This window comes from Triticum urartu, chromosome 7, assembly GCF_003073215.2.
Source record: "Triticum urartu cultivar G1812 chromosome 7, Tu2.1, whole genome shotgun sequence".
NCBI classification, from domain to species: Eukaryota; Viridiplantae; Streptophyta; class Magnoliopsida; order Poales; family Poaceae; genus Triticum; species Triticum urartu.
In genome coordinates, this window is record NC_053028.1 from 404,786,016 (window position 1) to 404,812,305 (window position 26,290).

At 47.1% G+C, this 26,290-nt stretch overlaps 1 protein-coding gene across 1 annotated transcript; it reads right to left on the bottom strand.

The window, feature by feature from the left end:
- Window positions 1-24: 24 nt before the first annotated feature.
- LOC125518884 (putative glycerol-3-phosphate transporter 1) lies at window positions 25-3,081 on the bottom strand. Its single transcript, XM_048683762.1, is given in 5 exon segments — window positions 25-539; window positions 688-780; window positions 783-1,702; window positions 2,464-2,517; window positions 2,890-3,081. Coding segments are annotated over 3 exon segments (1,446 nt in total). The 5' UTR covers window positions 1,621-1,702; window positions 2,464-2,517; window positions 2,890-3,081.
- Window positions 3,082-26,290: the final 23,209 nt, after the last annotated feature.

A 26,290-nucleotide genomic window follows, 5' to 3' on the forward strand; every position in this document is an offset into this window, starting at 1 on the left:
AATTTGTGCATTGCGCCAACCTTGTCACATTGAAGACAGCTTTCCTCTTAGCTCAGCACAGACAAGATGTGTCAAGAGGAGCCCAGCAAGAAGTGCTGCTGCCATCAACATCGTGAACACGGCACTCCAGCTCTCTGTTGAGATGTATCCTGTGAGCAATGGCCCGATTGCGGCACCAACCGACCCGGTCCCATCGATGATTGCTGTCACAGTGGCCAGTGCCCGAGAATTACCATTCAATGAGCTGTGAGTGCCAAGGTCAGCTGACACTGCGGTTGTGATCAGGGCATAAGGACCATTGACAAACATGCCAGTGATGAACATGAGGCAAATGTTCGACATCATCGACATGCTTCCATATGTTCTGTACAAGAAAAGGGCAGGTATGGCACAGTACATGAAGCTCGCGGCCGTGATAGCTCGTGCATTTAAGCGATCAGAGATATGACCGGCAAGGACTCCTCCCAACACACCTCCAACATCGAAGACTGTTGACAAGCTGCCAGCCATCGCATCAGAGAGGTACTCGTTGCCAATAGCTGAAACAAGCAAAGGTCTATCAGGAATGAACAGTTTAAAGCATGGTTCAGGTTATAACAGAAAAAAAAATACAGACATCCGAGTCGCTACCGAAGCACCAAAGGAAACAATGTTATACAGATTTGAAAGATGAATAAGAAGACTTACGTGTATGGCTGATGTAAAAAGGTAGCCAGTACAGGAAGGTGTATGCAACCAGCTTGGAGAAGAAGAGGCAGAGAGCAAACGGTGCAACTCCAGAATCCTCCATGCCTCCAGGAATCCTATTGCCTTATGTTTCACTTCTTGGCCTGGTTCCAAAAGGGGCTCCTTCGCAGTATCCTTGTCTGAGTTTACCTCCCCATCATCAATATCTATCTCCATTACATCAGGACTAACCGGCAAGAAAAAGAACACCACCAACCCAGCAAGAGCCATGATGATGCTGGGGATGGCAAATGACCACCCCCATCCAAATTTCAGCAGAGATGCAGCAAGCAGCGAACCGGATATGTTTCCAATAGAAGTATGTGCGTTCCATATACCCATAATCAATCCCCTCTTGCTCTTCCCAAACCAGTTACCAACAACTGCAACGACTGAAGGCCATCCAGATGATTGAAATAAGCCAGCAATCATCTGAAAGACCAGAAAGTAGTAGAAGTTGTGAATATTTAGCCAATATCCAGCACCAAAGAGCGCAGTGAATATGGCAGTGCTAATCATGCCAATTGTTAGAACAATCCTCAAGTCCATGCGGTCACCAAGATGCCCGGCGAAGAACATCCCAAGAGAATACACCGCAAGGAATGCGACATCTATCTCACCAAGCAAAGTGGAACCATCAGCGGTGTTAAATGGAGACCAACCAATGTTGAGACTGTTGCGTGTGTGCAATCGTCCCCAGGCAGACCCCACTTTGGTCTGGGGATCAAGCTCACTCTTGACAATGCTTGTTATCTTCCGAGTCATATGGAAGCAAGTGTATGCCAAGAATGTAAGGACCAAGACGAGCGTCTGGTAATTTCTTAGAGCCTTGGCACCTTTGAATAACCGGAGGCCAGGAGGTTTCCTACTCGTCGTCTCATGAGACTTGGCCATGAGAACTCTCAACTGTTGGTAACTGCAGCTACTGCCAGAGGCCAAGCAGATGTACACCTCCTGATAAAAGAATGATCACCACCTGAAAGCATCAAAGAGGATGTAAGACAAATGGGTAAAAGGAGCGATTCTATGTTACAATTGATAATTGAAGTTATACATCTCTTAGTGGTTAGTAACATCCATAAGCAATCGTGCTTTAAAAAACTAGAAATCACTGATCCAAACGCATCTTCGTAGAATTTTGGTTACCATGCAAATATGGGGGAAATGGATGCACCCAATAATTCAACACATTTTATAAAACTTTAAACTCCGTTAATCCCAACACAACTTTGTGCTATTTGGTTAACACGCAAACATGGTAAAAATTCACACATCTAATGATCCCGAAGCAATTTGGGAAACAAATTGATCGATATGTTGGCTAGCCCAGTTCAATGATCACAAGTGCAAGTCATCCACTAGATCACCAAAAGCGGAAACCCATCTTGCTCTTGTTCTGCACAATATGATCACGTCATCTGTGACCTAGATCATGGAGAGCACATGGGTACAAAGGACTGACGATACACTATTCTTATCTCCAACACCACAAATCAGAATTCACCCCTATTATTGAGTGCAAATGCGTTCCTTAGCAATCAACCGACTTAGACGTGACTCTAAGGTATCAATTATCTACCATACTATTAATCGGGGCAGGTAAAAAGATCCCCAAGTGGATGTAGGGGGAGCAAGGCTGATCTGACCTGAATATCCCCGGATAAAATTTCAGGGTCTCCATCACAGGAACTAAACTTAGTACAGTATTGGATATTCGAAATCCAAAATATTACTTACTGTTTAAATGCTCTATCCACGGCTACCGAGCAGTACCACCAGCGGAACAAGCACCTAATTCAGGAAATAACGGGAGAGATTATCGTCAGTGGCGGAGCTAGACGAAAGTCTCCCTAAAAAAATTTCTTCAGAAATTGAGCCAAGGCTGGGGGGGCAGCAGCCCCCCCTGGCCCCAACATAGCTCCGCCACTGATTATCGTCTCTCTCTCTCCCCCCATGAATCCTGAAGGGACTAAAAATCCTTCCCATCTCCCTGCCCTGGGTCCAACCCAAACCTCCCCCAAACCCATCACCCCTCCGCGCCAAACCAACAGCCCGACGATCCAAAGAAGCAAAGGGAACAAAGCTTACGGATTGGGCGTGCAGAATCAGTAAGGAAGAAGGAGGAGGGAGATGAAGAAACCGGGATTCGGGGCGAGAACACACCTCCGCGGAGGCGGTGGACTGCTCTGCCGATCTGCGACGAGCCGCGGCAGGTTGGATTGGGGGGTTAGTGTGAAAATGCGCACGCGCAGGCAGGAGAGGAGGAGATGGCTGGGGAAGGAAGGAAGGAGGTCGTTTCTTTCCGCTCTTGGCGTCTGTTTTTTCTCGAGAGTCTGGGTGGCTCGAGGAGTTCGAGCGAGGCTGGCTTGCATTTATTCTGATGGCAAGCCAAGCTTGCAGAGGTATTTACGGCGATGCCCTTGGACCATAATGCCCTTTCACTTTTATTTATTGTCTGGAGCAGACTGACGCCACAGGGTTCACAAGCACAAGCCGAAGTGGCAAACTGGCAATGGCAACCCTTTTACATGTCACGCTAAACGTCAACCACGAGACTGGTCATATATTGGGGAGGCTCTCAAGCCACATCAAACCCGTACTCCAAAGTGACAGCAACTCATACTCCACTACTACTACCTCTGCTTCACTTATACGGAGTATAAGACATTTAAGCCCGCTCAGCTCTAAACAGTTTAAAACTAGCTGTCTAAACCGTTTTATAAAAACGAATGGAGGAAGTAGTTCTTAATAACAAATTTACCGTAATGTTATCTGATGGATGTTCGCCGTATCAAATCCTGGCAAAAGCCCCAGAGCTGTCAGATTTAGATATGACAGTGGTAGTTTCTGCCTAGAACATCCCACAATTTAAACAAAATGCCATGACAGTTTTGAAAAAGCCATCCCCAGCCACTCAAATTGTCATCCTGGGGTCGCGCTTGCCATCATCCCCTAGAACGGTCGTCCATTGGGATCCCAAATTTAAGTGATAGCACAACCACGTCATGCAGTCATAAGAATTGGAACCACTTTAGCACAAGACAATCAACCATAAGGTGGCACGACCCATATCTCATGATTTGCTTCGCACGCTCCCTCAAAAAAAAAATCTACTTCACACATTCCCTCAAATAAATAAAAACACCTGCTTCGCACGCAAACCCCAGGAAGAGGAGCACTAGTCTTGCACTCCTTGTAAAAAATGTTCCGAGTTGGTCGATCGGCTTCGTTTTACGCAGTTGCTCGCGATAGTGACTCACTTTCCACATGGCCACACAGGCTACCCTCACCCGTGCGACGCCCTAAGGCTGGAGTTTCAGATGCCTTTCAGAGTTTCCGGATTTTCGTCGTGTGAGTTGTTGGTTTGTTGCATTCATCTTTGCATCATGCGCATTGCATCATGTCATAAATCTTTTGCATCTCAACTAAATAAATTGCATAGATCGTTGATCTATTTAAATCGAGGGAACTCACATGGTGTTTTCTCTTTAAAACATACCCTCCCAATATTTAGGGAGCTATATAAAATATTCCATTAGTTTGGAATTTACCGCAACACACGTGCATAGAAATCCCTTCCTTTCCTGCTTCAGGTTTGGACTCTCTAACTTTGCCAAATTCTTTTCCCATCTATCAAGGCTCTTTTCTTTAATCTCAACATTTTTTGAGCACTTCTAAAACCTAGCCCCAATTCAAACCCATTTGAATGATATTCAAATGAGTCCGAATTTAAATCTTGCATTCGCGCCAACTTCTATCTTCTTGGTTCCAGCTCAGTTTTGTGGGTCCGGAAATTTATACGCGTGTCCTACTTCTTCCCCAATACCTCCTTTCTTCTCCTTTTTCCTTCTTTGTTTTTTTTTTCTGTTTTTAGAAATCAAGAGAGGGAGAGAATGGAGCCCAGCAGGCCATTTAGGCCCAGCTGCATCTAACCTAGCCGGCTCCAAGGCCCACTCCCCCGGCCCACCTAACCCTCTAACCTAGCCCGCACCCTGCTCTCCTCCCTTGCGCCGCCACTCCCTCCTCTCGATCTCACCCTCTCTCTGCCGCAGCGCCCGAACCACCATCTCCCCCGATCCCATCTTCCTCCCGCAACCTCTCCCTCTCGATCCCTCTTCACCTCCTCGCCTCCCCGCCGCGTGGCTCGGCGCCAGCGCCGCTGCTGCTTCGTCGCCCGTGTCGCCATGGTCCTCCTTGTGCCTCTGCTTCTTCACCTACGGCTCCGCCGCCCCATGTCCACGTCGCCGGCCACCAGCAGGACGCCGCCGCAGCGCCGACCAGCGCCGGCCTCGACCGCCTCCTCTGCTCCACCTCCATCGCTGGCGACCACGTCCAGCGCCCACCTCTGGGAGCTCGACGCCCCGCCTCGTCCTCTTCTGTGGCTGCAGAAGCCTGCCGCGAGCGTGCCGCCGTGCTGCTTCGCCGTCCATGGCCCTGGCCTCTTGCCACGGAGCTGCCTTGCCGGTGTCCATCTCCTCGCCCATGCCTCCCCGTCGCTCTTCCTTCACATGTACTGCCGCAGGAGCGCCAACGCCACCAGGCCGCCGTCCCGCCGCTCAAGCTCCTCCGCCCCTGGGCTCCGTTCGCGCCGCCGTTTGCCCGGATCCGACGCCGGCCGACCAGGATCCGCTCGTCTTCGCCGTTACCAGCGCTGCAGGAACCGTGCTTCAAGTCCCCGTCGCCAATCTGGCCTTGCACATCTTGTTTGACCCAAGGAGACCCACACCACCGGCAAGACCAAGGATGCCCGAACGAGTGCTGACCGAAACACCTAAGTACCACTACTTCCACGATGACCGTTGTTCGCCAAGTACACCTTCGGACGCCAAGTTCCTCTTCAAAACGTACGACTACTCGGCGTTGCGTCAAGTACCCCGTTGCCGGAGCCCTCGGATCCGTCAAGTTCGTCTACGAACCGAGAACAACTACCGTCTCCGAAGAACCGTGTAACAGAACCGTCAAGTTCGACTATGACTCGTGTACGACTATGCGGGATTCCTCGGACGCCAAGTTCAACGATGCATCAAGTTCCTCGCCGTGACCCTGAACATCTGCAGGAAAACATGTACCAATACTGCCGTCGAGATTGCGAGAACCTCTACCGTCGATCCTAGAGCATGCGAGAACGACTACTTCCACTACGAACGTCCCGAGAATGTCTACTTCCCCTACACCGCATCGAACTTGATCCGTTCCGAAAAGGCACGCTTCGAAGGTATAACCTCGAGACGACCACTCGTGGACCGTATGCATGAGTTGTATGAGATGCATGTTGGTTGTTGTATCTGCCCGTGAACGTTAGTTGTTTCCCTCGCTTGGCACCACCGTCGACCCGTGGGAACCCGGTTACCGGGATCACCCCACCATCTTTTGCACGCTCCCGTCACTTCCTTTTGCACCAGTATCCCCATGGGCTACCGGATAATCAATATGTTGTCGTGGCATCATTTTCGTATTCGTCGCCGTGGCACCCCTTTCCTTTCCACCACGGTGACAAATGCTTCATAATGCTCTTGTCAACTTTTAATAAAAATGGCATAAACTTGCACATGTCATCCGCATCATGTTTATAACATTTAAATGGTTAAAATTGTTGTTTGCTTTAAATTGCTAAATGCACATGAGGATCTACCGGAATTGTTGTTCGTTACTTCCGGCCTCATTTAAACTTGCCTAGATTAGATAGTTTCATCATGCTTCACCTCTTGCCATGCTAACAACATTTAATATTGTTGGGTACATAAACGAGAGAGAACTAAATAAGTCATGTGGTGTTTTTCTTCAATATGCAACTCCGTTGCATAATGAGCTCCACTTAATTTGTAGATTGTTTGTGCACTTTGCCATGCCATGCCTCTTTAAACCGGACATGCATCATACTTGGTTATGCATCATGCCATGTTCATGTGATGGTTGTTTATTATGTTGTTTGCTTCTTTCCGGTGTTGCTTCTTCGGGTTAGTTCCGATAACGTCGTGTGTGTGAGGATCCGTTCGACTACGTCCACGTATCTTCTTCATGGACTCGTTCTTCTTCCTTGCGGGATTTCAGGCAAGATGATCATACCCTCGAAATCACTTCTATCTTTGCTTGCTAGATGCTCGCTCTTTTGCTATGCCTATGCTGCGATACCTACCACTTGCTTATCATGGCACCCATATTGTTGAACCAAGCCTCTAACCCACCTTGTCCTAGCAAACTGTTGTTTGGCTATGTTACCGCTTTGTTCAGCCCCTCTTATAGCGTTGTTAGTTGCAGGTGAAGATTGAAGTTTGTTCCTTGTTGGAACATGGAGATGTTTCCTTGTGATGTTTACTTGTTGGGATATCACAATATCTCTTATTTAATTAATGCATCTATATACTTGGTAAAGTGGAAGGCTCGGCCTTATGCCTGGTGTTTTCCACTCTTGCCGCCCTAGTTTCCGTCATATGTTATGTTCCCGATTTTGCGTTCCTTACGCGGTTGGGTTATAATGGGAACCCCTTGACAGTTCGCTTTGAATAAAACTCCTCCAGCAAGGCCCAACCTTGGTTTTACCATTCGCCACCTAGCCTTTTTCCCTTGGGAGTCGCGCATCCCGAGGGTCATCTTTATTTTTAAACCCCGGGCCAGTGCTTGTCTAAGTGTTGGTCCAACCCAGAGCACCGTGCGGGGCCGTCCCTTGGCAACTTGGGTTACGTTGGCTCCCGTACGCTTAGCTTATCCGGTGTGCCCTGAGAACGAGATATGTGCAGCTCCTATCGGGATGTCGGCGCATCGGGTGGTCTTGCTGGACTTGTTTTACCATTGTCGAGGATGTCTTGTAACCGGGATTCCGAGCCTGATCGGGTCTTCCCGCTAGAAGTAATATCCTTCATTGACCGTGAGAGCTTGTGATGGGCTAAGTTGGGACACCCCTGCAAGGATTTGAACTTTCGAAAGCCGTGCCCGCGGTTATGGGCAAATGGGAATTTGTTAATGTCCGGTTGTAGAAAACCTAAAGTTGACCTTAATTAAAATACATCAACTGCGTGTGTAACCGTGATGGTCTCTTTTCGGCGGAGTCCGGGAAGTGAACACGGTGTTGGAGTTATGTTTGACGTAGGTTGTTCTAGGATCACTTCTTGATCTTACTTTTATCGACCGTGCTTTGCCTTCTCTTCTCGCTCTCATTTGCGTATGTTAGACACCATATATGCTAGTCGCTTGCTGTAGCTCCACCTCATACCTTTACCTTACCCATAAGCTTAAATAGTCTTGATCGCGAGGGTGTGAGATTGCTGAGTCCCCGTGACTCACAGATACTTCCAAAACCAGCTTGCAGGTGCCGTTGAACCGTGCAGATGACGCAACCAAGTTCAAGGAGGAGCTCGTTGAAGATCTTGTCCTTTGTGTTGTTTCGCTCTAGTTGATCAGTAGTGGAGCCCAGTTGGGGTCGATCGGGGATCTGTGTAGCATTTGGGGTAGTCTTCTTTTATTTTGGTTCCGTAGTCGGACCTTGATTGTATCTGGTTGATGTAATGCTTTACTCATGTATTTGTGTGAAGTGGCGATTGTAAGCCAACTATGTATCTTTTCCCCTTTTGTATTACATGGGTTGTTTGCGAAGATTACCTCACTTGCGACATTGCTTTCAATGCGGTTATGCCTTTAAGTCGTGCTTCGACACGTGGGAGATATAGCCGCATCGAGGGTGTTACAACCCGTCCCGTCCTTCTCTGCTGCCCTCATCCTTATCAGCTGGAACCCAGCGCATCTACAACCCTCCCTCAATCCACAACACACCCGACTCCCTTCAACCACACCAGCACACCCCCCGCTACCGTGGCGTGCACCACAATCAGGGAGGTGGGGGGCAACTGCAGATGTTGCAGATGATGATCTGGTGTTTTCGATGGCGGTGGGTGGATGCTGCGTCGGCGATGGCCTACGGCGGCCGCATGGTCAACCACGACGGGCGCGTGCTACGACCACATCGAGCACATGCTGAGACCACGACGACTTTGAGCTACGACCATGGCTGTTGTGTACTACAATAGTGGGGCGCGAGGGATGCTGCGATTGGTGGTGCATACAACAGTCATGTGCTAGAATCGAGATAGCCACATGCTGGGACCGGTGAGCGGCGATGCTGCGACCGCGTCCGCCACAGTTGGAACCGGCCAGCAGTGATGTTCTGACCATGGGCGCCGCGTGCTAGAATCGGCCGGCAACGATGTTGTGACCACGGGCACCGCGTGCTAGAACCGGGCGACAATGATGTGGTGACCATGGCTACCGCGTGCTGGAACCTGCCATGGGAGATGCTAGAACCATGACCGGTACCAGCTGTGTCGGTCACCAGGTGAGGTGCAACGACGAAGCGGCTAGCTGGAAGCATGACTGGGATGAGTTGCGTCGGTCACCGTGGCGAGCTGCAATGGCGGCATGGCTAGCTGGAATTGCGACTATGGGACGCTGTAATAGGGGCAGCGGCTTGCTGGAGCCGCGACACACTTGCGAGCTGTGACGGTCACTGCGGCGAGCCGGAACTGTGGTCATGGCTGTTGCGATGGCTCGACGATGAGCTGCAACAAGTACGACGGAGAGCTGCAACCGACGCCATCGGATGCTGGGATGGCATGGGGATGAGCCGCACCGGCATTGGGAGATAAGTTGCAACCGACACCGCAGATAGCTACGAATGTTTTTTGCTGCAATCGATGACACACTGGCCATAGTACAACCGAGTGAAACTGTTGTGTCGATGATGACAGCGAGCTGCAGTGAGGGCGGCGATATGCGATGGGAGGCTAGGGTGGTGGCCGGGGAGGACACCAGGACGACAAAGCGAGCGCGTTGCGTGAGGGTGAAGGATGGTTGTGCGTATGAATCAACTTTTGGAGCAAGGAAATGATCTGGATCCAATGGCTCGGGCCAACGCAATCCGACAATGCGGAAGACCGCCGATCCGAATTTGACGTCGGTCCGTCGTCACCACATAAATGGAACTCCTATGCCAACATGATCTAGGCCATCAACCACAATATCAATTTGGACACACCTTGGTAACAAGTTCGTGATGGATGATATGTTAAGGGGAAGGATGGACTTTTCTTTTGTGTTTTCTAACTTCGACTGTACATGTTGATAACTAACTTTTGAACTTATGCATCCTCAATTTGTTGAAATTCGCATTGCCAACTTTTACCACCAAATTTGTTTGTAGTAGATGCTAAAGCTTTGCTTCCGTCGTACACAGTCAAGAAGCTAGACCTTGCCAAATTATTTGCTTACTTTTCTTCGATCCAAAATAAATACCATGGTTTTAGTTCAAGGAAGTACTACTTATAAAACCACGAGTTTGATGAATCCAAATAATTTGAGCCATCCAACCACCTATATCCAATGTTTCACATTGCTTCAATGATGTATCCATCACATCATCAATATTTTAAAAACATGCTAATTACATTAATCGTAATTTAGAAATGACATTGATTTTATTAAACACAATTATTCATGGAGTCAATATTTATCGCGGTTAATCCTTTTTTTGTGAGGATATTGTAGTTAATCCTTGAAACGTGTCTTGCACGTACTACACGATTACGTGTGTGAACAAAGGCAATTTTAATTTATTTAGTCCACTTTCGACTTCAATTTTTTTTTAAGTTAGCAAAAAAAATTCTAAGGTACACGCATTCTATACTGCAATCATTTCATGAAACTTGTGATGCATTTTTTCGATTTTTAAGTGCACTTTCCGATTAATGGCAGTTCTCAGCAAGTATTTGTGGGAAAGACGAAAGAAACGGGGAAAAATGGCAGCGCAGTGATAGTGGGATGTGGTGGAGGGTAAAGTTGGAATGCACAAACAGTCTCCTATGTATAGCCAGGCCGGCGAGAGAGGAGTGGCTCTCCGAATATTCCATTCCCGCCGAAGGAATTATACCACGCGTGCCGTGCAGATTTTCTCCTTGCGCCGCGTCACACGTGGCCTCCATCCCGTATCGGCCACAACGGAGGGCCACACGGTACCGGACGAGACTTGCGTGTTTTCCGTGCGTGCGTCCATCCGTGCTTCCGCATACGTGATTTGATTTAATTGGAACAAAATAAATTCCGACCTAACTCCTTTAAAATTAAGGGGCAGAAGATTAGATTAGAAAGGAAAAAGAAAAAAGACAACTATAGGATGAAGTGGAAGCATGGATGGGAGCATGCGGAGGGAGCACACAAGCTGGATCCCACACGGTAGGCCCCGGACGCCCTTGATCAACAATTTTGCTTCGCCTTTAACTGGGCCGCCATCCGTGCGAGCATCGCTCCAGCAAGGACCGAAACCCTAACCTACCTACTAGTCAGAGGCGAGGCATCGGGTGTGACGCCCTCGATTTGACTGTACACTAATCATACACGCAAATATGTACGATCAAGATTAAGGACTCACGGAAAGATATCACAACACAACTCTAGACACATATTAAAATAATACAAGCTTTATATTACAAGCCAGGGGGCTCGAGGGCTCGAATACATAAGCTCGAAAAATACAAGAGTCATCGGAAGCAATAATATCTGAGTACAGACATAAGTTAAACAAGATCGCCTTAATAAGGCTAGCACAAAAGTAGCAACAATTGAAAAGGCAAGGCATCCTGCCTGGGACCTCCTAACTACTCCTCGAAGTCGAACTCCACGTAGAATCATCCTCGGGATCCTCTGGCTCCTAGACTCCAGCATCTGTTTGCGTCAACCAGGTATAGAAAGGGGGAAAAGAGGGAGCAAAGCAACTGTGAGTACTCATCCAAAGTACTCGCAAGCAAGGAACTACACTACATATGCATTGGTATCAATGAAAGGGTAATATATGTGGACTGAACTGCAGAATGACAAAATAAGAGGGGGATAACTAGTCCTATTGAAGACTACGCTTCTGGCAGACTCCATCTTGAAGCAGTAGAAGAGAGTAGATGGTAAGTTAACCAAGTATCATCGCATAGCATAATCCTACCCGGCGATCCTCCCCTCGTCGCCCTGTGAGAGAGCGATCACCGGGTTGTATCTGGCACTTGAAAGGGTGTATTTTTATTAAGTATCCGGTTCTAGTTGTCATAAGGTCAAGGTACAACTCTGGGTCGTCCTTTTACCGAGGGACACGGCTATTCGAATAGATAAACTTTCCTGCAGGGGTGCACCACATTTCCCAACACGCTCGATTCCCTCTGGCCGGACACACTTTCCTGGGTCATGCCGGCCTCGGAAGATCAACACGTCGCAGCCTCACCTAGGCACAATAGAGAGGTCAGCACGCCGGTCTAAGTCCTATGACGCAGGGGTCTGGGCCCATCACCCATTGCACACTTGCACATTCCGTACGCGGCTGGTGAGCAGACCTAACAACCTCCATTACAAAGAAAGTTGCATTACGCGGTCCAACCCAGCGTGCGTCGCTCAGTCGCTGACGTCACGAAGGCTTCGGCTGATACCACGACGTCGAGTGCCCATAACTGTTCCCACGTAGTTGGTTAGTGCGTATAGCCCAGTGGCCAGACTCAGATCAAATACCAAGATCTCGTTAAGCGTGTTAATTTATGTAACCGCGGACGCCGACCAGGGCCAGGCCCACCTCCCTCCTAGGTGGTCTCAACCTGCCCTATCGCTCCGCCACAAAGTAACAGTCGACGCCGTCGGGAACTCAGGCCCACCACTACCTGGATGAAGCCACATGTCCTTTCAGCCCCCACATCGGAATCACATGCGGGTACTCTATGAGCCGAGCCAACTTTAGTCACCACCTGTATAGTATGTATGTATGTATGTATGTATGTATGTATGTATGTATGTACCCGTGATCACCTCTCGAGTGATCACAGCCCGATAGTATAGCATGGCAACGGACAAGAATGTAGGGCCACTGATGAAAAACTAGCATCCTATACTAAGCATTTAAGATCGCAGGTAAGGGTAACAACTGTAGCAACAATGACATGCTATGCAACAGAATAGGATTAACCGAAAGCAGTAACATGCTACACTACTCTAATGCAAGCAGTAGAGAGAAGGAATAGACGATATCTTGTGATCAAGGGGGGGGGGGGGCTTGCCTGGTTGCTCTGGCAAGTAGGGGCCGTCAACAACGTTATCGATCGGGGCACCAACAGCGGCGTCAGTATCGTAGTCTACCAGAGAGAAGAGGGGGAAGAAACAATGAATACAATGCAAACAGATGCATATCGATGCATGACATGACAAGTAACGGTGCTAGGAGTGCCCTAACGCGGTAGGAGGTGATACCGACGAAGGGGGGAAACATCCGGGAAAGTATCCCCGGTGTTTCACATTTCTAGACAGATGAACCGGAGAGGGAAAGTTGCGTGTTCGCTATGCTAGTGATGTGTGGCGGACGAACGGGCTGCGTACTCAGATTCGTCTCATCGTTCTGAGCAACTTTCATGTACAAAGTTTTTCCATCCGAGCTACGGTTTATTTTATATTAATTTTAAAAAAATTAATAATTTTAGAATTTATTTAACTATTTTAACTCAACATTATCCAGAATAGTGTATGCTGACATCATCGTGATGTCAGCATGACGTCAATAGTCAATAGGGTGTTGACTGGGTCAATCTGACGTGTGGGTCCCATTCGTCATAGACTCATAGCAATTTAAACAGTGTTAATTAGCTTTAACTAAATGATTAGGTTAACTAATTTCAATTAGCTTAGTTAAACAAAATTAGTTAATTAAATAGATTAATTAAGTTAATTAACTAACTATTTAATTAGTATTTATATTATGTTATATTTTTTTATTCTTTTTTTAACGTTCTGGGACTGGGCCCTAGGAGTCAGTGGCCCAGAGGCCACCATGGGTTAACGGGTGTGGGTGCAGCGGGCGTTTGGGCTAACGGGGCAGGGTGGAGCGGAGGCCGAGAGGGCGCTCGCCCGCAGGGACGGCAAGGCCGTGCCCGCGGCCAGTGGCGGCCTCAGGGCGGGTGGTCGCCGGCAGGGCCGGTGCGGCGGAGTCGTGGCCAACGAGAGGGGCCTGGAGGAGCGTTGGGCGACGCCGTAGCGGTGCACGCGGCGGAAGCAAGCCGCAGTGGAGCAGGGGCGGAGGGCAGGAATGCGTGTGCGGCTGCGGCACAGTGCGAGGTGGAGCGGACAGCGCAGCGCGTAGGCGTGGCCGGGGGGCGCAGGCAGCATCGGAAGGCCGGGGCACGAGCGGGAGGGCGGATGGAGGTGGCGGCCGTAGGTGGAGCGAAGCGGAAATGGCGAGGGGCGGCGGCGGCCATGAGCGGGCGCTGGAGCGCGACAGAGATGGGGGCAGGGCGAGGCGCGGGGCGCGGCTCTGAGCGGCGCGACGAGCAGAGGGCCGCGACGGGCGCGGCGCATGTGTGCGCTGTGGACGGCCTATGGGCGCGCGGCACGGGCGCGGACATCGCAAGGCCGACGCGGCGGTGGAGGCTCAGGGGGAAAAGGGGAGGCGCAACGCCTCACGGCGGTTGTAGGAAGAATGGCAGCGGGTGTCGAGGAGGAGGACGGGGACGACAATGAGGTCCAGGCGACGGTGTCGATGTCCAGGGACGATGGGCGATGTGGTCGGCGCGGCGAGCGGGTCGATCCCATGAGGGAGAGGCGTGGGAGGTTCGGCGACGGCAGCGGGCACCGGGGCGTCGGCGAGGTGCGGAGGGGGTGGCGTGTGGCATCGGCGGGGTCGTGCGGGAGGTTGATACGTCTCTGTCATATCTACTTTTCCAAACACTTTTGCCCTTATTTTAGACTCTAACTTGCATGATTTGAATGGAACTAACACGAACTGACGTTGTTTTCAGCAGAATTGCTATGGTGTTATTTATGTGCAGAAATAAAAGTTCTCGAAATGACCTGAAACTTCACGGAACATCTATTTGGAAATAATAAAAAATCCTTGCAAAAGATGAAGACCAGGGGGCCCACCACCAGTCCACAAGGGTGGGGGGCGTGCCCCCCTACCTCGTGGGCCCCCTGAAGCTTCTCCGACCTCAACTCCAACTCTATATATTTGCTTTCGGGGAGAAAAAAATCAGAGAGAAGAATTCATCGCGTTTTACGATATGGAGTCGCCGCCAAGCCCTAAAACCTTTTGGGAGGGCTGATCTGGAATCCGTTCGGGGCTCCGGAGAGGGGAATCCGTCGCCATCGTCATCATCAACCATCCTCCATCACCAATTTCATGATGCTCACCGTCGTGCGTGAGTAATTCCATCGTAGGCTTGCTGGACGGTGATGGGTTGGATGAGATCTATCATGTAATCGAGTTAGTTAGTTTTGTTAGGGTTTGATCCTTAGTATCCACTATGTTCTGAGATTGATATTGCTATGACTTTGCTATGCTTAATGCTTGTCACTAGGGGCCGAGTGCCATGATTTCAGATCTGAACCTATTATGTTTTTATCAATATATGAGAGTTCTTGATCCTATCTTGCAAGTCTATAGTCACCTATTATGTGTTATGATCCGTTAACCCCGAAGTGACAATAATCGAAATATTTACCGGTGATGACCATAGTTTGAGGAGTTCATGTATTCACTATGTGCTAATGCTTTGTTCCGGTACTCTATTAAAAGGAGACCTTAATATCCCTTAGTTTCCATTAGGACCCCACTGCCACGGGAGGGTAGGACAAAAGATGTCATACAAGTTCTTTTCCATAAGCACGTATGACTATATTCGAAATACATGCCTACATTACATTGATGAATTGGAGCTAGTTCTGTGTCACCCTATGTTATGATTGTTACATGATGAACCACATCCGGCATAATTCTCCATCACCGATCCATTGCCTATGAGCTTTCCATATATTGTTCTTCGCTTATTTACTTTTCCATTGCTACTGTTACCACTACTATCATATTACTTTGCTACTAAACACCTTGCTGAGATATTAAGTTTCCAGGTGTGGTTGAATTGACAACTCAACTACTAATACTTGAGAATATTCTTTGGCTCTCCTTGTGTCGAATCAATAAATTTGGGTTGAATACTCTACCCTCGAAAACTGTTGCGACCCCATATACTTGTGGGTTATCAAGACTATTTTCTGGCGCCGTTGCCGGGGAGCATAGCTTTATTCTTTGAGTCACTTGGGATTTATATCTTCTTATCATTATGAAGAACTTGAGAGATCCAAAAAACAATATTTATCCCTCAACTACGAGGGAAGGTAAGGAACTGCCATCTAGCTCCGCACTTGATTCACCTCCTGTTTTGAGTAAGCTTGCGACACCTAAACCTACTTCTGCTATTCGTTTTGATATGTCACATGTTATTGATGATGCCACTTCTGCTATGCATGATACTTATGATGAAACTACTTCTATGCTTGATACTACTGTGCCACTTGGTGAATTTCTTGATGAACAGCTTGCTAGGGTTAGAGAGAATGAAAATATTGAATCTGATAATATTGATGAAAGTGATGATGAAGACTTGCCCGTTATTCCTAAGGGTTATGTTTTTGATAAAGAAGCTTCTTTAGTTATTTTAGCTTGCAAAGATAGTTATGAACTTAAGAGGTTATTAGCTAAATGGAATAAGCAATCTCTAAATGCTAGGATGAAACCTGACCCTGCTTTTGCTACTTCACCTATCTTTGTTACTGATAAGGATTATGAATTCTCTGTTGATCCTGATATAATTACTTTGGTTGAATCTGATCCTTTTCATGGCTATGATCTGAAACTGTTGTGGCACATTGTAACGCCCTCGATGCGGCTATATCTCCCACGTGTCGAAGCACGACTTAAAGGCATAACCGCATTGAAAGCAATGTCGCAAGTGAGGTAATCTTCACACAACCCATGTAATATATAACGTAAAGAGATACATAGTTGACTTACAATCGCCACTTCACACAATGTCATGAATAAAGCATTACATCAACCAGATACAATCAAGGTCCAACTACGGAACCAAAATAAAAGAAGAACCCCAAATGCGACACGGTCCCCGATCGACCCCAACCGGGCTCCACTACTGATCAACTAGAACGAAACAACACAAAGGGCAAGATCTTCATCGAGCTCCTCCTAAGCTTGGTTGCGTCATCTGCACGGACTCAACGGCACCTGCAAACTGGTTTTGGAAGTATCTGTGAGTCACGGGGACTCAGCAATCTCGCACCCTCGCGATCAAGACTATTTAAGCTTATGGGTAAGGTAAAGGTATGAGGTGGAGCTGCAGCAAGCGACTAGCATATATGGTGGCTAAACATACGCAAAAGAGAGCGAGAAGAGAAGGCAAAGCACGGTCGATAAAAGTATGATCAAGAAGTGATCCTATAACAACCTACGTCAAGCATGACTCCAACACCGTGTTCACTTCCCGGACTCCGCCGAGAAGAGACCATCACGGTTACACACGCGGTTGATGTATTTAATTTAAGGTCAACTTCAGGTTTTCTACAACCGGACATTAACAAATTCCCATCTGCCCATAACCGCGGGCACAGCTTTCCAAAGTTCAAATCCCTGCAGGGGTGTCCCAACTTGGCCCATCACAAGCTCTCACGGTCAACGAAGGATATTCCTTCTAGCGGGAAGACCCGATCAGACTCGGAATCCCGGTTACAAGACATTTCGACAAGGCAAAACTAAACCAGCAACACCGCCCGAATTTGCCGACAAATCCCGATAGGAGCTGCACATATCTCTTTCTCAGGGCACACTCAGATTGTCCTAGGTACGGGTAGGCCAGCCCAGAGTTGCCCCTGCTGGCCACCGGCAGCTGACAGGTGGACCAACACTCAGAGAAGCACTGGCCCGGGGGGGTTAAAATAATGATGACCCTTGAGTCTGCAGAACCCAAGGGAAAGAAAAGGGCTAGGTGGCGAATGGTAAAACCAATGTTGGGCATTGCTGGAAGAGTTTTATTCAAGGCGAACTGTCAAGGGGTTCCCATTATTACCCAACCGCGTAAGGAACGCAAAATCCGGGAACATAACACCGATATGACGGAAACTAGGGCGACAAGAGTGGAACAAAACACCAGGCATAAGGCCGAGCCTTCCACCCTTTACCAAGTATATAGATACATTAATTAAATAAGAGGTATTGTGATATCCCAACAAGTAAACATGTTCCAACAAGGAACAACATCTCCATGTTCCAATAAGGAACAAACTTCAATCTTCACCTGCAACTAACAATGTTATAAGAGGGGCTGAGCAAAACGGTAACATAGCCAAACAATGGTTTGCTAGGACAAGGTGGGTTAGAGGTTTGGTTCAACAATATAGTAGGCATGATAAGCAAGTGGTAGGTATCGCAGCATAGGCATAGCAAAAGAGCGAGCAACTAGAAAGCAAAGATAGAAGTGATTTCGAGGGTATGGTCATCTTGCCTGAAATCCCGCAAGGAAGAAGAACGAGTCCATGAAGAAGACAAACGGACGTAGACGAACGAATCCTCACAAACGCGACGTTATCGGAACCAACCCGAAGAAGCAATACCGGAAAGAAGCAAACAACATAGTAAACAACCACTACAACAGCATGGCATGATGCACAACCAGTATGATGCATGTCCGGTTTAATGAAGCATGACATGGTAAAGTGCACAAACAACCCTACAAATTAAGTGGAGCTCAATATGCAATGGGATGCATATTGACGGAACACCACATAACGTATTTAGTTCGATCTTGTTTATGTACCCAACAATATTAAATGTTGATTAACATGGCAAGAGGGTGAAGCAAAGTAAAACTACCTATCTAGTCAAGTTTAAATGAGGCCGGAAGCAACGAACAACAATTCCGGTAAATCCCCATATGCATATATTAGGGTTTGGTACTGTTCTGCCCTAAACACAATTTTAGAGTTGTTAAACATGCAAAGTGATGCCACCATGTTAAACTAGGCAAAATTCTACCCCATTTACATATAAAGTTTATTAAAATCCGAGTTACGGTTATTTAGTTATGAAATAAAGCATTCTAGCATGGCATTAGGTAAAATATAAACAAACAGCATTTTAAATATTTTAAACATGGATGCAAGTTGCAAATTGTGAAACTAGATGAAATTCTAAGCATATTACATATAAAGTTTAATTAATTCCGATGCATGGTTAATTAATTATGAGCAATGCAAGAAAATGGCATTTCCTGTAATTATGCAATGTTTAGGAAAATTTAGCAAAACGTACAAGGGAAAAAAATGAGCACGGGCTGAAACTGAACTGGCCCATCAGTTGGAAAAAGAAAAAAAAAGGAAGGGGCCCTGGGGTGAGCTCACATTGGGCCTGGGCCGGCCAGTGGAGAGGTAGGCCGGTGGGGCTGCAACCCACGCTGTTGGCGAGGCGCGGTCAACGCGCACGAACGGCCTCCTGCTGCTTGTTACCATCAGAGGCGGCTAAGACTTGCATCGCAGCAGCAGCAGAAAGCGTCAGAGGACTGCGGAGGCCAACAGATGGCAAGGGGAGGTTTCTCCAGAGAGCGGTGGGATGGAGCGGACGAGGCTCGGCGATATAGAGGAGGCAGCGGACGGCCAGGCGCGAAGCAGAGGCAACGGCAGCGGCAGGGACACCCAGGCGAGGGCGCTCGTCCAAGGCAGCTACGGCAGAGGGGCGACGCAGCTCCTGAGAAGGAAGGGGAGGCCGGTGGACAACGGGGAAACGGGCGGATCTGGGCGGCGGGAGTCCATCTCCGATGATGGTGGCGCCGGTTGGTGCTCCTGGATGTGCTCCTGCAAGGTGCGGAGGCCATGGTTCGCTCCTTCTGGTTCCTGCGAGAAGATGCAGAGGAAGAGAGAGAAGAGATTAGAACAGAGGAGGGAGAGAGACGAAGCAGGAGGGTAGAAGAAAAGAGCAGGGGCGTGCGACAAATGCTCATCTTGCTGGCTGGTTCGGTCCCTGGCGGCAGCGCCGGACGACGAGGCGAGGAGGAGGAGCACGGGGAGGATCTGGATCGAAGAAGAGTAGTGGCTGGGTGCAGAAGGAGAGGCGCAGGTGGATCAGGAGGAGATTCCGAGGTTGGGGAATGAGTGCGTCGGCGGCGGCTGGGAGGATCCCTAGAATTTAGGGATTTGGTCTGAAATTAGACTAGGGGTGGGCTATAAATATACATCACGGATTAGGTTAGGGGCTATCTCAACCCCACGATCGCAATTGGACGATCGCAGATAAAATAGCTAGGGAGTCCAATTAACAAAACGAAGATGTTTTGTAGATGTTTGGGGATGATCCGAACACAACAGTGGCGACAGTCCGGGTTGGGTCTGGGGAAGTTTCGGACGCGCACATGAGGGGTTGGTTGGAACTCGTGGCTGTGCAGAAGGGCTCGAGCTGAGAGAAGAGAAGAGAGAGAGGCCCGGCGACTGTTTTCGGAGACCGAAAACATCCGACGAAAAGACCGGCTATACTGCCGCTATAGTTATCCGTTGGGGCGTCAAACGGACTCCGAACGCGATGAAACTTGGCAGGCGGTCTACTAACAACAAAACAACACCGCACGCCAACTTTCATCCCATTCCGAGAACATTTTCCAGCCACTTATAAAATACTATTTCGGACATGCCGCGGGCGCGTGCAAGTGTGTCTGGGCTCAGAACGGACAACGGAAAGAACGGGGGAACCTGGATGGATGCAAGTTTTTTAAAACATGATGATGCAATGCACATGATGACATGGCAAGATGCAACACGCAATCGAATGACACGGCAACAACAACGAATAACTGGGGAACACCTGACACATCGGTCTCGGGGCATTACAACACTCCACCACTACGAGAGGATCTCGACCCGAGATCCTAGGGATGGCACCGGAGGGAAAAGGAAGAGGAAGAGAAAAGGTAAAACTAAGTTGCTTCTCTGAAAAACGAGTGAAACCAGAGAACCTTGCGAGGTTGCACAAAATGAAGGAAAGAAAGCAATGGAGAAGAACAAAGTTGAAAACACTCCGCTAAGAAATAGGAATAAGAAAGAACCGATTCGGGTAGCACTTCGGTTGAAAAGAGATGAAAGACTTGATAAAATGAAAGAGCTTGAGCAAAAGGACACAACACTCCGATTAAAAGGATAAGCATGACAAGGACAAGGTCCGAACAAGAACAAAAAGAAGGGTTGAAGATAGCAACATCACAATGCCTCCGGAACGAAATTAAGAATGGAATGGAATGAACGAAGGGAAACAAGATCTTGAGGGAGCACGCTTACAACAAATGCTAGAACGGAGTTGTTGGAACAACAACAACGAAAAGAATAATCTTGATATGGTCTTATGGAATCCATCTCAAATTATGAGGTGACAACCTGCCTCTCACGGGAAAAAGAATTGGATTGGTAAGAACAAGGAGACGAGAAACTTATTTCACCAGGAGGGTAGATGGAGAACTTGGATCATATATTATCACCATTAATAGCATTAATCCTTAGGGAAAGCTTTAGGCGAAATATAACCCCAGATAAATCCAATGACGAGATTGATGGATTTTAAATACCTCATTCTTAACAACATGTGTATCATGATACATGAACTCAAATTATCAGGAATGACATAATACCACCTCGAATGATATGGTTGAAAGAATTGCACTCCGGATTGCAAGATGAAGAAAACTTGATCTCCTTAAAAGAATCTCGATGAAAAACTTCAAGAAGGAATTAAATCCTTGATGAACCATCATGTAGAACCTTGATGAGGAACTCCGGTAAACAAAAGAATGATCAAACGAAAGGAGAGAGAAGTTGGAAACACAAGGTGAAACCTTGCAATGATTAGATGGATCTCTGTGATAATTAGAGCTAGAAACTCCGGGAAGGAAAGACAAGCACTTGAAATCAAGAATTTAATCATCGTGAACGAACTCCGGAAGAAAAGATTAACATATGGATGAAACAAGAATAAGAATTACATTATACTTATCCTTCACCAATTAAATTGATGACGAGCAAACGGATTGCATACAACTTATTCTCGAAGAAAGGATTAGGATAGATACGGCGCCAACTTGAGAAGGTCTTCAACTAACCACCGGTGGAATCGAAACAACGAATGAATTGGTATGATAAAGAAGGAAGAGAAATCTTAAACCAACCACCGTAAGGATTAGAAATGAACGAAGAGAAGATAAAGAAAACACCGGGAAGAATTAGCAAATGAATGAAGATGCTTGAGAGAATTTAGATATATGAGAACGAAGAGATGACGAGCTGATTAGAGAACACTTGAACGATGCACCGGTAAGATTTGGAGAATGAGAGCTGAAAGCTGGAATGAATAATCCTGAATTGATGGCCTTCAGATAAACAAACTGAAAAGACTCCTGAATTACTCTGGATGGGTGAAAAGAATTCTCATAATCAAAACAATTATGAGGGGATGGCAACAAGCTAGAATCACGAATCTTGAAGAGAATGGAGCAGGATTGAGAGAAAATCTTCTTCGGTCTTCAAATTTTGAATTACGACGAGAAATACCACCATGAATTGTTGAGACACCCCAGAATGATTAAAAGAGGAGAGGTTGAGCCAAAGATGAAAAGAATTTGAAAGATCTTGGAGAAAAACATATGACAGATGATGAATCATTCTTACGTCAAACTTTAAGAATTTGAGGATAGCTCCGGTAAAATAAGAAGAGTCAGGTAAGATCCTGGGAAAAGACCTGTGGGTTAGGGCCCACTCAAGAGAAACACTGTAGAATGATTACTTGAAAAGGAGAATGCACCGGTTGAATTAAATGACTTGAATGAGATAACATCTTCGAAAGAGCTTGAACGAAAGCAGAGTGGAAACACGAATCTTCGGGATATCTTGAGCATTCCGAAATAATAGAATAGCGAGAAGTGAAAGAATATGAGGAGCACCGGCATGATAGGGTATTTGAAACGAGGAGAAAGATATGATCAATAACGCTTGAATTTAAACCACCAGAGAAGAAAAAATGAGTAAAGGGTGACGAACTTGAAGCTCCGTTAGAATATTCATGAGAATCACCGGATACGAACATTGAAAGAAAAGAATGGAGAGACTTCCATCGATACCATGGATACTTGATTAAGGAATCTGAGTCCTTCAGAAACAGGGGGGGGGGGGAGGGACAACAAAGACAACTTGGGATGGATGAACGAACACCGTTTAGAAAGCTGAGATTGAATCTTGCGGATCTTGAACATGAACGGATCCGCTTGGCGAGAGACACACCGGTTGAAAAGGATTGACATGACAATCTCAATGAATAAGAAGGATTAGTATTCATATAGGAGTATGAGAACACCACTTAGGAAAAGGCATGGAATCAACACTTGACATTGAAGCAACTCGAATACCACAACTCAAAACAAAACAAAGGATTGGCTTGCAGAATAAGCCAGAACAAACATATGAAAGAGATTTCGTCCGAAGTTTTCGTGTTGGGGCCTACACGGGCTCGATCGTACAGCACCATCATGTACAAGGCAGTGCACATGACATATGAAGCGTCCCCGAGTCGGCATAGCCAAGGACTCTTTAAGACACAATGAGACCACTGTAAAATCGACCGTGAATAGGCGGACCACTAGACCTCGAACCCCAATTTCATATCATACATCTGTCGGAAAGATATCCTAAGAGCTACTTGAATTCCCACTTATAAACTCCCGAAATTTTCCGGTTATGCAATCAGGTGTTGGGGATACAGGGGAAGCATAATATCTCACCCAAAACTAACAAATCCTACATCCAGCTGTATCCATCCTTCAACACATAACCAAGAAACCTTCGGAAATCATCTACCTCAACCTTCGAAAAGCATCCGTTATACAAGTTATGGCAATACTCCCGAACTCCCGCCCCAGTACTGGGTGGCGTCGAGGTTATCTCACCAACAACTGCATAAAAGAGATTTTCGATGTCGACGAACTAACTCAGGTATTCCAGAACTGCAACGATAAAATTGTGACGACAACACCTCGGAGCTCAACTCCCCGGGACACTACCACAACCCCTAAATGACAGGAGGCACCAAGAACAATATTCTCGTCACAAATCCATCGGAACGACTCCAAGATACCCGCGTGATCCTAAATTTTTTTTAGTGAAATTTGAGAAGAGAAGAGTCAAAACTCTACGTCAGGATGCCTTACCAGAGTGATGAGGAGACTGGGGAGTAAAAAGAATTCCTAAACTCTCCGATATATAATTCCTAAATGACTCAAAACATTTTTTTCTAGACTCAACTCGTTCGCTAATTCGATCAAGCAGTGGGGGCTCCTAAGGTCGGGGAAGGCTCTGATTACCAACTTGTAACGCCCTCGATGCGGCTATATCTCCCACGTGTCGAAGCACGACTTAGAGGCATAACCGCATTGAAAGCAATGTCGCAAGTGAGGTAATCTTCACACAACCCATGTAATACACAAGGGAAAGAGATACATAGTTGGCTTACAATCACCACTTCACACAATTACATGAATAAAGCATTACATCAACCAGATACAATCAAGGTCCGACTACGGAACCAAAATAAAAGAAGAACCCCAAATGCGACACGGTCCCCGATCGACCCCAACTGGGCTCCACTACTGATCAACTAGAACGGAACAACACAAAGGGCAAGATCTTCATCAAGCTCCTCCTGAGCTTGGTTGCGTCATTTGCACGGACTCAACGACACCTGCAAACTGGTTTTGGAAGTATCTGTGAGTTACGGGGACTCAGCAATCTCGCACCCTCGTGATCAAGACTATTTAAGCTTATGGATAAGGTAAAGGTATGAGGTGGAGCTGCAGCAAGCGACTAGCATATATGGTGGCTAAACATACGCAAAAGAGAGCGAGAAGGGAAGGCAAAGCACGGTCGATAAAAGTATGATCAAGAAGTGATCCTATAATAACCTACGTCAAGCATAACTCCAACACCGTGTTCACTTCCCGGACTCCGCCGAGAAGAGACCATCACGGTTACACACGCGGTTGATGTATTTTAATTAAGGTCAACTTCAGGTTTTCTACAACCGGACATTAACAAATTCCCATCTGCCCATAAACGCGGGCACGGCTTTTGAAAGTTCAAATCCCTGCAGGGGTGTCCCAACTTAGCCCATCACAAGCTCTCACGGTCAACGAAGGATATTCCTTCTAGCGGGAAGACCCGATCAGACTCGAAATCCCGGTTACAAGACATTTCGACAAGGCAAAACTAAACCAGCAACACCGCCCGAATGTGCCGACAAATCCCGATAGGAGCTGCACATATCTCTTTCTCAGGGCACACTCAGATTGTCATAGGTACGGGTAGGCCAGCCCAGAGTTGCCCCTGGTGGCCACCGACAGCTGACAGGTGGACCAACACTCAGAGGAGCACTGGCCCGGGGGGTTAAAATAATGATGACCCTTGAGTCTGCAGAACCCAAGGGAAAGAAAAGGGCTAGGTGGCGAATGGTAAAACCAATGTTGGGCATTGCTGGAAGAGTTTTATTCAAGGCGAACTGTCAAGGGGTTCCCATTATTACCCAACCGCGTAAGGAACGCAAAATCCGGGAACATAACACCGATATGATGGAAACTAGGGCGGAAAGAGTGGAACAAAACACCAGGCATAAGGCCGAGCCTTCCACCCTTTACCAAGTATATAGATGCATTAATTAAATAAGAGGTATTGTGATATCCCAACAAGTAAACATGTTCCAACAAGGAACAACATCTCCATGTTCCAACAAGGAACAAACTTCAATCTTCACCTGCAACTAACAATGCTATAAGAGGGGCTGAGCAAAGCGGTAACATAGCCAAACAATGGTTTGCTAGGACAAGGTGGGTTAGAGGCTTGGTTCAACAATATAGTAGGCATGATAAGCAAGTGGTAGGTATCGCAGCATAGGCATAGCAAAAGAGCGAGCAACTAGCAAGCAAAGATAGAAGTGATTTCGAGGGTATGGTCATCTTGCCTGAAATCTTGCAAGGAAGAAGAACGAGTCCATGAAGAAGACAAACGGACGTAGACGAACGAATCCTCACAAACACGACGTTATCGGAACCAACCCGAAGAAGCAACACCGGAAAGAAGCAAACAACATAGTAAACAACCACTACAACAGCATGGCATGATGCACAACCAGTATGATGCATGTCCGGTTTAATGAAGCATGACATGGTAAAGTGCACAAACAACCCTACAAATGAAGTGGAGCTCAATATGCAACGGGATGCATATTGACGGAACACCACATAACGTATTTAGTTCGATCTTGTTTATGTACCCAACAATATTAAATGTTGATTAACATGGCAATAGGGTGAAGCAAAGTAAAACTACCTATCTAGTCAAGTTTAAATGAGGCCGGAAGCAACGAACAGCAATTCCGGTAAATCCCCATATGCATATATTAGGGTTTGGTACTGTTCTGCCCTAAACACAATTTTAGAGTTGTTAAACATGCAAAGTGATGCCACCATGTTAAACTAGGCAAAATTCTACCCCATTTACATATAAAGTTTATTAAAATCCGAGTTACGGTTATTTAGTTATGAAATAAAGCATTTTAGCATGGCATTAGGTAAAATATAAACAAACAGCATTTTAAATATTTTAAACATGGATGCAAGTTGCAAATTGTGAAACTAGATGAAAT